This window comes from Vipera ursinii (genome assembly GCF_947247035.1).
Source record: "Vipera ursinii genome assembly, chromosome: 6".
In the NCBI taxonomy this organism is placed as follows: Eukaryota; Metazoa; Chordata; class Lepidosauria; order Squamata; family Viperidae; genus Vipera; species Vipera ursinii.
Genome location: NC_139515.1, coordinates 44,845,329 through 44,859,801, shown reverse-complemented (window position 1 = coordinate 44,859,801; position 14,473 = coordinate 44,845,329). Strand labels below are relative to the sequence as shown.

Sequence of the window (14,473 nt, the reverse complement as noted above, 5' to 3'; positions counted from 1 at the left end):
AGCACATTAGTGAAGACCAATCACCTGCACTAAACTGAAACAAGCTCAGCTAAAGACCAATCAAAAGTCAGGTCATCTGCTTATAAAGATAGGAGAATCTGTCCCTGCTCAGTTGCCCAATAGACCAACTTGCCTCTGAAGATGCCAGGCACGATTACCAGGAGGAAATCTGTCTGGACTACAATCATAACCCTGAAACTTAACACTGCCCAGCAGATTCAAGGTGCTGGTTATCACCTATAAAGCCCTACATGGCCTGGGTCCAGGGTATTTGAGGGAACACCTGCTGCCGGCATCAAACGCCCTTCGCCCAGTGCGCTCCCACAGGGAGGGTCTGCTCAGGGTCCCACCGGTAAGAGATTGCCGGCGGGTGACACCCAGGGATAGGGCCTTCTCAGTGGGGGCGCCTGCCCTCTGGAACCAGCTGCCGGTGGAGCTGAGGACTGCTCCCGACCTCCGATCATTCCGCCGGGGCCTGAAGACCTGGCTCTTTGAGCTCTCGGGCCCAGGCTGAGGAGACATTCATTTTAATTGGGGTTTTTAATAGTACAGGGTTGATTTAATATTTTTTAAATTGGGTTTTAACTTTTGTATGGTTGATTTTTAACTCCCTGTAAACTGCCCTGAGTCCTCAGGGAAAGGGCGGTATATAAATGCAATAAAATAAATAAATAAATAAATAAATAAATAAATAAATATTGGCTGTAAAAATCTACAAGTTTATACTAAGAGAAAGTTTGTATTATTTCTTCTGATGGAAAAAGAAACCTTACAAACTTCATTTTGCAGTTAAATTACAAGAATAATGGAGAATATTCTGGAATTGCCGCGAAATATGTCTGAGAATTAAAGCACTAAATGATCCTTCTGGAGTTATTGCAAATTTTATTACAAATTACATGTTTAAAACATCAGTAGAAAAAAACAACAGTATTTACAATCAGCAGAAATTTACATATTTACAGATCACAAATTTAAACAGATATGAGCTGGAAATAGAAATCTAGTAATTAAAGCAACATGAAACTACATGCCTTATTTTCATATTTGAGTATGATTTCACTATAAAGATAAATAATTCTATATTTACATATTGTGTTTTAAAAACTTCTCTGAAATGATTTTTAATATTTCCAAATTATCCTTGAATTATTTTTAAGCAATTTAACAGTATTATGCATTGTATTCTGATTTATGTTATCTGCTATTTATTTTTAATATTAAAGTAATTCTTAAATGGTTTTGTTTCACTTTTTAAATTTGTATAGAAATGTAAATGCAGTCACAAGAGAAAATTTACATATTACCAAACCACTGTGAAAAAATTAAATAAAATAGTAAGATGTGTTTTCAAGAATTGGCAGATGATCTCTAATTTGACATGGTTTGAAGAATAGACTTCCAGCTCCAGGCTTCACTGTTTCAAAATATAAGATTTTATAACTTATGACCACAATTAAGCCCAAAACGTCCTTTGCTAAGCAAGAGTTATTAAGTGAGTCATGCCCCATTTAATGACTTTTGCCATAGGTGTTGAGTTACTGCAGTTATTAAGTGAATCATGTGGTCATTAAGTGAATCTGGCTTCCCCCAGAGACTTTGCTTGTTGGAAACTGGCTGGAAAAGTTACAAATGGTTATCACATGACTCTGGGACACTACAACTGTCATAAACACATGCCAGTTGCCAAGCAACTGAACATGACCATGGTGATGCTGCAACAATTGTTAACTGTGAAAACCAATCATATCACTTTTTTCAGTGTTGTAACTTTGGACGGTCACTAAAGGAATGGTTATAAATTGAGGACTACCCATATTATTCTGGTCCAAAGCTGTTTTTTAATGCTGTTGTAACTTTGAATGGTCGCTAAATAAAGCAGTTGGTTATAGAGGGTTACCTATATGTAGGATTTTTTGCCGTATTATTCCCTCTCTAGTTTCAGTAGTTGAGTGGAAGTTGCATTACAACAAAAATATCCCCAGAAGGAAACTTTCCTTAGAATTTGCTTTCCTCCTCCTCCTCCTCCTCCTCCTCCTCCTTGCTCCCTTTGCAAAATTCAGAGTCAATTGCATAAATGCTACCAGTCTTTCGAATTTTTCAGGATACCAGCATGTGCATTTTTCAAAAACCAGGTAATATTTGGTACGTACTGAAATTTCACAATTTCAGTTTTATTTCCTATAAAATAAGAGTAGTTGGTTGCTTCTCTCTTTATAAGCAATACATGCACATTCATCTATTTTGTAATTATTTTTTTTGTAAACCTCACCAATACCTCTGAAATGAAGTTAGTGGCACGGGACAAATGTGATAGATGAAAGGTTGCAGCTTTCACTTAATTGGCAGGATGATGGCACTACTGGATTGCTGGGAACAACATCATATGATATTCTGGCACTTGCAAAGGTTACTAGAGCTTGGGTTGAATTACATGACTGTTTCTCTGCATCTTCTGAATTGACAGAGAGCAAACTAGCATGTTTTGATGTTTTCCATCCAAATGACTGCTTTTGAAAGCTTCCCAGGTCTTTCCTGAAATGAGGATTAAAAAGTATGTAGAGAAGTGGGTTTAGACATGCAGGAAGGGGAACAATCACTAAAAGTATAGGTTTGATGACTTCTGGGCCAATAAAATGCAGGTTTAATAACGATGAAAATGATAAGATGGCCACAGGACAATAGAGAATGCAGTTAATAAAAAGTAATAAGGCTATGTGTTTGATCATGGAACAATCCAAAATACTGTCCACTTCTCCCTTGTCCAGACTACAGTAGAGTTTTGTGTATGCTACTGTCATTATAAGAAAACAAAAAGAGTTCGTTAAGACCATTGCTACTGTATAACCGACACCTGATGGTCTTCCAAAAGGTAGTGGTATGCATAAGGGAGAACCTCCATATTCACTCTCACTGAGCACTGGAATCACAGCAACTATTAAAGCCAGTACAAAACAAAAGATGATGGCTATTTTTATGTTAGTTAGAGTGTGTTTGGTTTCAAATTTTGTTCTATATTTCACAGAGAACACACGCTCAACAGTTGCTAAGGTGAGCAAGAAAATAGAAGCCTCTGAAGCAAAGACAGAGATAATTCCAATGATATGACAAACAATTCCATCTTCCCACCAAGTTCCATATTGAGCAAAGACTCCAGAGGTTAATGCATCCACACTAGCAAGCACACTGCTAGACACAACCATAAGAGTATTTACAATAGCTATTAGTCCAATTATAAACTTTATGGAGGAGATGAACAATGGAACTTGGAAGATTGTTGCAATCACCAATATATTACAAATAAAGGCTAAAATTATTAAGGTCCAAACTCCAACTCTGATCAGCCAACTACCAAAGAGGCAATCACAGGGCTTGAAAGGTCCTACAAAGAAAATACAGAAAAAGTAAAGTCATGGTAAGCTTAGCTATGTCTAGTTTTCATTACGTTTTGTGGCAACTGCACTGACAAATACACTATAGTGAAGGTAATCAGTGAGACAGAAACAACACTGTTCACACTTGTCAATGATCTTTTGTAAGAGCGGGATGGGGTAGTGTATCCATACTTACTCTCCTTGACCTGTCAGAGGCCTTCAGATATCTTTTGAGGTCGGCTGTGAGATCTGGTGCTGGGCAGCACAGTCTTTCACCAGTTTGTCCCCTTTCCCCAAGGCTGGTCCAAATGGTACTGATAGGGAGTAAGAGGCTGTTCTTTTGTGGTGTACCACAAAAGCTCAGTACTCTCTCCACTCCTTTTTAACATCTATATGAAGCTTCTGGATGAAATTATCCACTATCCTGGGATGAGGTACCATCAGAATGCTGATGATACTCAACTTTATATCTCCATCCCTGGTGACCCAATAATATGTCACTGCTCTTCTATGGTACCTGAAGACTGTGGGAGTCTGGATGGGGGACAATAGGCTTTGGATGAACCCTGATAAGACTGAGTGGCTTTGGGTGAATGTGGTTTCAGGATCTGGAACTTTAACATCTTTAGTTCTGGATTGGTGGCACTGCCCCAGGCAGACTCTGAGGGCAACTTGTGGGTTTCTTAGATTGTTACTCAAATGAGCAGGTGGCAGTCGTGGCTAGGAGCTTTTGCACAACTTCATCTTGTGAGCCAGTTGCCCCCCTTCCTGGATCTTATGCTGTCATTCAGGCCCTGGTCACGTCATGTCTGGACTACTGCAATATGGTCTACATGGGGCTACCCTTGAAGACTATTTAGAAGCTTCAGCTGACACAGTATGCAGCTATGTGCATAGTTCTTGGGGCCCATGTAACACCACTGTTGTGCAAGGTGCACTGGTTGCTAATTTGCTTCTGGGTCAAAGTCAAGGAGTTGGTCATTACCTTTGAAGCCCTTTATGGCAACAGGTTACTGAGGAACCATCTTACTACAATGGGATTGGCCTGCTGCACCCACACCAGCAGAAGGAGAATGGTGCAGACCCCATCAGTCAAGGAATTGAATGGTGGGATACAGGAGAAGAATCTTTTCTGCTGTGGCTCCTGCCCTCTGGAATATTATTCCCCTCAAGGTGACATACCACACTCTTACCTTCCATAGGGGCGTTAAAATCTGGCTCTGCCATTTGTCCTGGGGACCCTATGGGAGCATGTCATACTGAAGGTGGTTAATGGATAGAGAGAAGATTCTATCTCTACCTCATTTGCACCTTGCTTCTTTCTGTGCTTCTTTGTTAATTTTGTTAATATTTATTATCTTAATATTTTATATTTTATCTTGTTTTTTCAAGCATCCTAGAGTCACCTCTAGGTGACAAACAGTTTCAAGCTTTATTCTCCCCATACGTTTTTTGGCTGAATTATATATCAAAACCATATATCATGAAACAAACCAAATAAATTACAATTAAAAGTAAAATAAATTAGATGAAGAATCATTAGATATTTAATAATATTCTAAATCCAGCACAGCTGGTTTGCTGAAATACCAGTAGATCCCTTCCTGCCCCATTATTTGAGACTCTAAATTGAAGTTAAGTTCTTAGACGTAAAACTTGTTATCTTTTTCATCTTTTGCTATTTTCTTCCTTTTGAGAATGTTTCTTGAACGGGAATAGCATAGGTGATGCTTTTATTTTATTCCTTACAATGTACTAAAGGCAAACTAATCTTATCTTTACGCTGCTTTCAAGTAGATACTAGGAAAAGGTTAGGTAATAGTTGTCCAGGAATTCAGTTGTCCCGAAATATCAAGCATTGTACTTTGGACATTCTGACTAATTCCCTGGTGGTCAAATTTCCAGATAGTAAAAGTTGCAGTACTGGACTAGGTTTTCAATGGTACATGAAGACTTTTTAAATTATTTTCAGCTATTTAATTCTCTGGAACTTCTGTTTCTATATTCATTTTTAAGTACAGTGTTTTTTTAATTTTGGCTTTTAAATTCATTTTAATTTATGCTTTATGTCATTGTGTTTTGGTTTGCTTTTTATATAGCCTAGACAAATAATACTTCCCAAGGAATTAATCATTTTTTTTAAAAAAAAATAAATGAATAAGAAATGAGTATATGTCCTGTACTACAGAGGCATACCCAGGTACTCCATGTAGCTTCTAAAAGGTTTTTTCCCCTTAGAAAGTATAATAAAATTTCACAGGATTTTTTCCCCCCATAAATACACACTCACAATTCTACTGAAACAATTTTATTATTACCTGGAGAAGGAGAACACTGAACTAAATGATGAGTTTTCAGATCATCATTGAAGTCAAGAGAAAAATCCTCAAAATCATATTCATCTATAGGAAGGAAAATCACAGTATTTAATCACTAATTTTGATAACAATATTTAATATGTAGTTATAGTGAGAATTAAGAGCTTTTAAACCTTAATTAAACATCAAATTTCTCTTCTTCATAAGTACTTAGAATTATAGAATTTCAAGAGTCATTTAAGATAACTCTTTTATTATCAAGCCATGTAAACAGTGCAGAAATGTAAATTTGTTACCACAAGTTTTTTGCAACCTGATTACAATAAAAAATTAAAATATAGATTTACAGGGATTAATGACATGTTATATTGATATTCAGGCACTAAAATGGTAAAATTAGAAAAGACATATATTTATTTGATCATCAATTATGATAGCCTAATTCTAAACAAATCCTTTTTAAAAAATATGCTTTAGTGCATGTTTACAGTGCTTACCGTTTGTATGGAACCTGCTACTGTCTTTCTTTTGAAATTCATCAGCACTGCCGTTCTCAGCTTTGTTCAATTGATTTTGGATTTTATAGTAGTTGTCATGTGCTCTAAAGGCACAGCATTGATAAGGATAAGGCATTTCTATCACTCTAAAGAATAACCGACATGTCTGGTTAAACACATTCATTTTATTATTTTGATGTAGACCAAACTGTTTACATATATAAGCCTATCTCAGTACACACTAATCATTTTTGTTAAACTGGTATTTAATATTACAGTGAATCAATATCAACTCAGGATTCTTGACAGATATATTAAATTTAGTTAACTCATTCTTCCAAAACTGTCTATGCTTCAGAACATTGTGTATATGTTGTCATTATTCTTTTCATTTTTGGTGCTAGTGTTGTGAGTGTTCTTTTTCTCACACAGGATGAAGGTGTCCCGGGTTTGAGAGAATCACAAGGTTTAATGCTATACAGAGATTGTTTAAAACAGGGGTGTCAAACTCAATTTCATTGAGGGCCGCATCAGCATTGCGGTTGCCCTCAGGGGGCCAGGTGGGTATGGCCAGGGTGGGCGTGGCCTACTGGGTGGGCATGGCCAGAGTACATACGGCCTATTGGGTGGGCGTGGCCAGCTCTACATCGTTCGCATCAAGCGTGCCTATGGGGGCCTTGGCAGGAGTGGGACAGATTTGAGGCTCTCTGGCAGGTGGAGGGTCTCTGGGCCAGGGCCAAGGCAGTGGGGGCCGTTCCCTCACTGTTTTCAGGATGGCTTCGCAGGCTACATGAAACCACTTCGCGGGCCGGATCCGGCCCCCAGGCCTTGTGTTTGACATGTCTGGTTTAAAAGAAAAAAGTGAAGTGGGGGTTTGGTCCAATGAGAAATAACTGCACTGCATTATCATTTGCTGATTGTTAAGAACAGCATATTTTCTGATGATCACACAATATTGTGATGTTTGGCATCCATCACCCAATATTTATGAACACATTTCCTTTGATGATGATTGATGTTATGGCAGATGTACAAAGCACCTTTCCATGCTAGCTAAATATCCATCATTGGTTCTGGATGAAGGTACACTGTAATGCTTTGGGATCCTGTGTCTTTATTGACAGTTCTAAAATATAGCTATTAGTTATATATTCTTAGATTCCAACAGCCTGCCCAAAATAACAGAGCATGAACAATCTCTGTGACTGTTGATTGAATTATGACAGTTTTGTTTTTCATTAAGTGAATATGACAAAGTATTTTACTTCTAAGAGTGATGTAACTATATAAGAAAGTCAGTTTGATCTAATGGTTAAGGCACCAGGCTAAAAACTAGGAGACTGAGAATTCTAGTCCTGCCTGCTGGATGACTTTGGGTCAGTCACTCTCCCTTAGCCATGTTGTCCAATTTCTGTTACAACCAACGGATCAACACTATGTTGATCTGAAAAAGTGGGCCCTGCACTTTCAGGAAAATGATAGGAAGAAAGTAAAGAAAAAAAATGAGCTAACTATATAAGCCAGGGGTGTCAAACTCAATTTCATTGAGGGCCACATCAGCATTGCGGTTGCCCTCAAGGGGCCGGGTGGGTATGGCCAGGGTGGGCGTGGCCTACTGGGTGGGTGTGGCTAGAGTGCGTATGGCCTATTGGGTGGGCATGGCCAGCTCTACATCGTTCGCATCAAGGGTGCCTATGGGGGCCTGGGCAGGAGTGGGACAGATCTGAGGGTCTCTGGCAGAAGGAGGGTCTCTGGGCCAGGGCCAAGGCAGTGGGGGCCGTTTCCTCACTGTTTCCAGGATGGCTTCGCGGGCCACATGGAACCACTTCGCGGGCCGGATCCGGCCCCTGGGCCTTGTGTTTGACATGTCTGATATAAGCCCTTTTCCCCTTTCCCCCTCCCTGCATTGCTATATTTCTTCCACTCTAAAATATTTGTAGTTTATGAAACAACATTTAAGTAAGAGGAAGCATTCCAGTATACAATATAATATATACAAAGTATTTGCAAGTATAAATATATTCAGAAGTACTGTTGAAAAACAGGTTTATTTTAGAATGAGCAGCTATCAAGATGTTCAAAAACAATTACATTTTTTCAAGATAAACAAGAATATTTTATGGCTATAATTTTTACCATATATATCTTAGTTTGACTGTTGTGTTTCAAAGACTTTGAATAAGAAGTAGCACACATTATACAGTCACACTCCTTCAATTGCACATGAGAACAACTGTGCCCTATTAATTTTAATGAGGTACTCACTTGAGTTCTGGAAAGTTTTCAGATGATATTAAACTTTGGAGTGGATAATTTCCTGTTAATTTTAAATGAGTTAAGCCACGTAGACCAGTTATAGGAAAAGAAGACAAAAGGTTGGATGACAGATCCCTGCAAAATAACAAAGTAACAACAACAAAAAAAAACAGCTTACAATGCTACAACAGGATTTCCCCCCCCCCATATGTGAATATTTTTTATCTTTTTAAACCAACAGAAATATTATTCCAGACAAATATATATTCCACTTTCAGAAAAATTTATCTGGACTCAGTGAAAATCTCTCTCTCTCTCTCTCCTCCCATAGCTGGGTTTACGGTTAAAGTTGTTTCACAACAATGTATAGCCATGCCTTTACAAGGTCCACTGCAAATAAAAGAATCCAAGGAAATAGCAGATTTTTTTTTAGTTTTCACATGCAACAGTTTTTATAACACTTGGGACACTTTAAAGTAATACTTTCTTAAGAGACAGACAGTTTCTTTCTGTCCCCAGTTTCTATGCCATTATATTCCTAAAGACCCTAAGCTTCAATAAGCCTTCTCTCCCAGATCAAACTGCAGACTCAGTGTCAGAGGCATCCAGGCTCTGAGACATATAAGGCTTTAAAAGGTGATAAACAGCACATTTAATAACATCCAGAAGCTTAGTGGAAGCAAATGCTTCCTTAATAAAGGATATTATTTTGCAAATATTTATTTATTTATTTATTTGTTGAATTTATATACCGCCCTATTCCCGAAGGACTCAGGGCGGTTCACAGGGCAATTAAAACAGTACAAAAAGAATAAAATAGAATTGAATTAGTAAAGCCCACAATTCCTAATAACAATAAAATTAAAAAATTAAAATTAATTTAAGATAATTTAATTAAATACTTTAAAATTTAAAATCCATCAGTCCAGGCCAGACAATTCGAACAACCAGGTTTTTAAGTCCTGGCAAAAAGAGCGAAGGTCGGGGGCAGTCTGAAGCTCCATCGGCAGTTCATTCCAAAGGGCGGGCGCACTCACAGAGAACGCCCTCCCCCTGGGAATCACCTGCCGGCAATCTCTAACCGGCAGAACCCTAAGGAGCCCCTCCCTGTGGGCGCGCACAGGACGATGGGATATATAATATAGCCCATGATTACTTAGGCCACTGCAGTACTGACCCAACTGAAACTTCCAAATAGTCTTTCACATAGTGGACATTGAAACTGTACACAAGTTGCAGTAATGCAAAGATCTTCCCAGCCAACTCCTCCATCTATTGTTCAAGATAAATCTTACTGCATTTTTTGACAAGGTGACAAAATTAGTGGACCAGAGGAATGCTGTGGATATAATTTACTTGGACTTCAGTAAGGCATTTGGTAAAGTAGACCACAACCTACTACTTGATAAGATAGAAAAATGTGGGTTAGACAGCATTACCACCAAATGGATTCGTAACTGGCTGAACAACTACACTCAACGTGTAGTCCTCAATGGAACTGTATCTACATGTTGGGAAGTATGCAGTGGGGCACCCCAAGGCTCTGTTTTAGACCCAGTATTCTTCAATATCTTCATCAATGATTTGGATAGATGGGAACTCATCAAATTTGCAGATACCAAGCTGACAGGAATAGCCAACACTCTAGAAGATAGGCTTAAGATACAGAAGGTTCTTGACAGACTTGAACATTGGACGCAATCTAACAAAATGAAATTCAATGGTGAAAAAAGTAAGGTTCTATATTTAGGCAAAATAACCCAAATACACTGGTATAGTATAAGTGGTATCTTACTCAATAGTAGCAACTGTGAGAGGGATCTTGAAGCCCTACTGGACAATCACTTAAATATGAGCCACCAGTATGCTGCAGCTGCCAAAAAAGCCAATACAGTTCTAGGCTGAGGGATAGAATCAAGATCATGTGAAGTGTTAATACCACTTTACAATGCTTTTGCATGGAGAAGGAAACTGAGGGACCGTGATGATCTGCTGAGAAAACCCTTCCCAGCAAACAATTTCTTTTTTTATTTTCTATAGGCTTCGAAAGAAATAGCAACCCTGTGAAAGATACTCTACACAGCTGCTATAGCTACCAGTAACCTCTGCTGCTTAATTTTATTCCTCTCTAGCAAGCTTCCTTTCATATTTGCTGGACAGAAGAGAAAATAGCAAGATTTCTTCCCCATTCCAGTAAGCCTCCATTCTTGCAAGATAGATGAAAACTATACTAGAGATTCTTCACCTTTCTTCCTTCTCTCCTCTCCCAAACTTTGCCATTATTGTAATGCTTGCTTTACGGCTCACAGCTCCACCTTCATGTCAGGGCAATAATTGGGCTGGGTTTTACACAGCAAGAACAATGTAGGACCGGTGATTCTTAAAACTGTGTACTTTGCTCCAGACTTGAGAAGAGTTTTAAATCTTAAGAAACATAAAGTTCCAATGTATTTGTTTGTTGGATTTATGTCACACCTTTCTTCCACATTAGTGATCCATAACAGGCCTTCCTCCAGATTTTTCTCCCCAACAACTACATGAGTATGATTGGGCAGAGCGAGTGAATGACTGTTCCCCAAATCACCTAGTGAGCTTAATGGCTGAGGGTGGACTAAAAATGTATTCTTCCTGGTTCTTGTTCAATATTTTAACAAGTACATGTTTGAGCACTCATAGGAAGGAAATGTTTATGCATTCCACCTATAGTCGATTATAAGATATAAAATATCTCTACCATTAGCAGGGAGATTCTAACACAAAGAGGAAGGGAATTTTTGGAAACAACCTCTTGTTTGACTATAAAAGATTTCATTTAATTTAAAGCATTTCAGTTTTGCCCTATTTACAGAGGTCCCCAATCCTCAGTTCGTGGACTGGCACCGGACCGCAGCATGCCAGAAACCAGTCTGTGCAAACAAGCAAAGCCCCATCTGCGGGATGCAGGCAGTACATGAAACCATGCCCCCTCCGGTTGGCAGAAAAACCTCTCTTCATGGAACCGGTCCTAAGATTCCTCCCATTTAATCTTCATAAGGAGGGTACCAATTTAATTACAACTCACAATGACAATTTAAACATAAAAATATCAAGTTGATGTTGACACTTTCTGATGTAGGATTCTGTTGCTGCACTGCAGTGTAGAACTATAAATTTATTGTTCAGTTAGAAAGAAAGAACTGATTACTTTTTATATTGTTCTTCTATTTTACAGTTATTTAGATTTTTCTACTTTACCTCTACCCATATTTCTATGATCATAGAATCAAACATTAAAATAAGTAATATAATCAGATACTTACATTGTAATAAGGGATAGTAAAGAAGAAAATGCATTGGCATGAATAATAGAGATTTTATTCCAAGCTAAATCCCTACAAGAAATAAAATGTCATATGCTTAGTAATGCATAGTGTTGAATCTTTTTATTAAAATATTAACAGGAAGACATTGCTTCCAATAATTGATTTTAAACTTTCAGAGAAAAATGTGCCTAAAATTAATGATGAAATGGTTTGAAAGTCACAAAAGTTGGTGAGAACAGATTTTAAAGGCACTGATCTACAAAGATATCACTATTCCAGAATAAGTGAAATAGTGAACACGTCTGAATCCATGCTAATTAATTAATTAATTGATTAATATTTCTATGCTGCCCATTTTCTCGTGATGCTGCAGCTCTTCAAAATTTGTGGGATTATGTTTCCCCATTTTTCATTTCATTTTTCTGTTCCTGGGTTTCAACCACTAAAGCAGGTTATTCTAATAGAAATATAGCTTGACTGCAAATGAAATGAAAATATGCATGAACAATGTTCATGCATGTAAGCAGTTTGTTTTCATTTTGCTTTGAGTGAATGTGAGTGTGTGTTTATTGCGTAGCGACTTGGGGCAAGGCAGTAATCTTTGTGCTTTGTTCTCTCCTCAGCTTTGCTACATTAATGGCAGCAGAGAGTCTCAGATCTACCTTTGAGTTTCAGTCTTAAACTACTTTTGAAGCACTGAAAGCAGAAACAGTAACAGTATGAAAGTCCCCTTAATCTTTAAATGATGTAAAGCCGTTTCCCCCTGAGTAAGAATTTATTAATGTCAAATTTAATATTTCCAACCAAATTTTAAGCTGGTCAATCAAATGTATGCATTCTTTCCCTATTTTATTCCCTCCCTACCAAATCAGGAATTGATGGGCAATGTCTGCCCTAACTGCAATATGGTGATACTGTTCCTATAAATCATGTAGAGCAGGGGTGTCAAACTGCCGGCCTGCGGTCTGGTTTCATCATACCAAAGCCACACCCACCCCATTATTGGCAATGCAAAAAGCATCATGATATGTAGCAACATGTCATGTGAGGTGGCGAGTTTGACACCCATGACATATCATTTTCCTTTCATCTCTCACACATCCATGCTCATAGAACACTTCTCATCTACTAAATCACCTTTCTCTCTGAACTGGAAATGTCTTTTAAGTACTGCTTACTTATCTGACTTGGTAGTCAGAATCAAGATTATGATCTGCAATTATGGTTCACAGCTAGTATTATCTTTACTAAACTGTGCAAGAGAATCAGTGACAGACAGAGGTGCACGCCTGCATGTGACTGTATTTCAATAAGCCAGTTCCACTGTTTCTGTTTCTCATTTTGTCCAATCTGCTCCTATTTGCAACATTTTCTTTCACATTTTTTGGCCCTACCTCTATTATATACCTGCTTATTTGCAGCACGTACATTATTATAGGCATACAGTGGACATAAAAAGTCTACACACACTGTTAAAATGCCAGGGTTCAGAGATGTAAAAAAAATCACTTCAGAATATTTTCCCTCTTTAATATAACACGTAAGCTGTATAATTCAATTGAAAAACAAACTGAAATAATTTACAGAGAAAAATAATAAAAAACTTACAATACAAAGTCTAGTCATTCTTCTGCAATTTTGTAATCTATTCATTAGATTCAAAATCTATTCAAAAGGTTTTATACATGAATAATTTAAACTGTTTATTCTTCAGTGGTGTCTGTAAGAGAAATCTACTTCAAGGATGCTTTTTCTCTGGATGCATGGCTGTGTGAATTCATTACTGCAAACTGTCAATGTCAGAATCTTTGTTTCCTTTTTGCAAATCAAATGCAGCAATTTGAACAATCAAACAGAAAAAAACACAAAACTTTTAAGCTTCCATGCCTCTCAATATCAAGTACTGTAAAGAACTATTTTTATGGTGATACTCACAGAGAACGGAGGGCTACCAGCTGTTGAAATGTACCCACATGGATTTCATATATTTCATTGTGATGTAAAGCACTGAAATGGCAAAAAATGAATTTATAGACAAAAACTTTAGGAAAATTTCTATTGATGCCCCAAATTCAAGAGTAAGTTTCAGGACTACTGAACATTTTAGCATACTGCAATCTTGTTTTTTAAAATTTGCCTCAGATAAGGTAAAAAGAATAATTCCAATATTAAACTCCGGCACTTTCTCAAACACTTTTCTGCCATAAAGCTCAAAACATTGTTGTTGTTTTTCCTCACAGAGCTTATACTCAACTATACATGCCCAAGCAGTGAACAGTTTGGTAGGATATTTTAATTTAGAAACATCAAATTCTGAATAAAAGTAAACATCCACATATAAATTCTTTGTACTGGAAAAGATAGGGAATCTTGCTCTTTCTGGGCACAGATACAAAGCATTTAAGAAATCTTACATTTTCTGAAGTTTTTCACAAGCTGTGAAACAGGGCAATTCTTCTAGATGATTATATGAAAGATCTCTGAAAAACAAATGTAGAAATCCAAAAAGGCATATGGTTCTTCTAAAAATTAAAAAATTATTTTACAACTTCTTTTGCAGAAAGATTGTTATTAGAAGAATACTAGATCCAGTTTTCTTATAAAACATATTTTTTTAAAAAAATTGGTTTATATAATCTACTTCTTTTGTTTTAGGACAATCCCATTTTTTTAGCAGCAACCAAAGGGAAATTTAATAAGCTTCCCAGACTACACTTTAAATTAAG

The 14,473-nt window shown here is 37.4% G+C and overlaps 1 protein-coding gene across 3 annotated transcripts in view; it reads right to left on the bottom strand.

Moving 5' to 3' along the window:
- Positions 1–871: 871 nt before the first annotated feature.
- Positions 872–14,473, bottom strand: part of LGR5 (leucine rich repeat containing G protein-coupled receptor 5) — a 74,084-nt gene continuing 60,482 nt past the window's right edge. Inside the window, exons 12-18 of one of the 3 annotated variants that reach the window (XM_083365940.1) lie at positions 14,162–14,227; positions 13,683–13,754; positions 11,745–11,816; positions 8,455–8,580; positions 6,190–6,335; positions 5,693–5,776; positions 872–3,382 (exon numbers count right to left, since the gene is read on the bottom strand). In XM_083365940.1, coding sequence (XP_083222066.1) covers positions 2,292–3,382; positions 5,693–5,776; positions 6,190–6,335; positions 8,455–8,580; positions 11,745–11,816; positions 13,683–13,754; positions 14,162–14,227 — 1,657 coding nt within the window. In that variant the 3' untranslated portion in view covers positions 872–2,291. The remainder of the gene's footprint in view (positions 3,383–5,692; positions 5,777–6,189; positions 6,336–8,454; positions 8,581–11,744; positions 11,817–13,682; positions 13,755–14,161; positions 14,228–14,473) is intronic. The other 2 variants (XM_083365941.1, XM_083365942.1) reach the window with 2 other exon arrangements.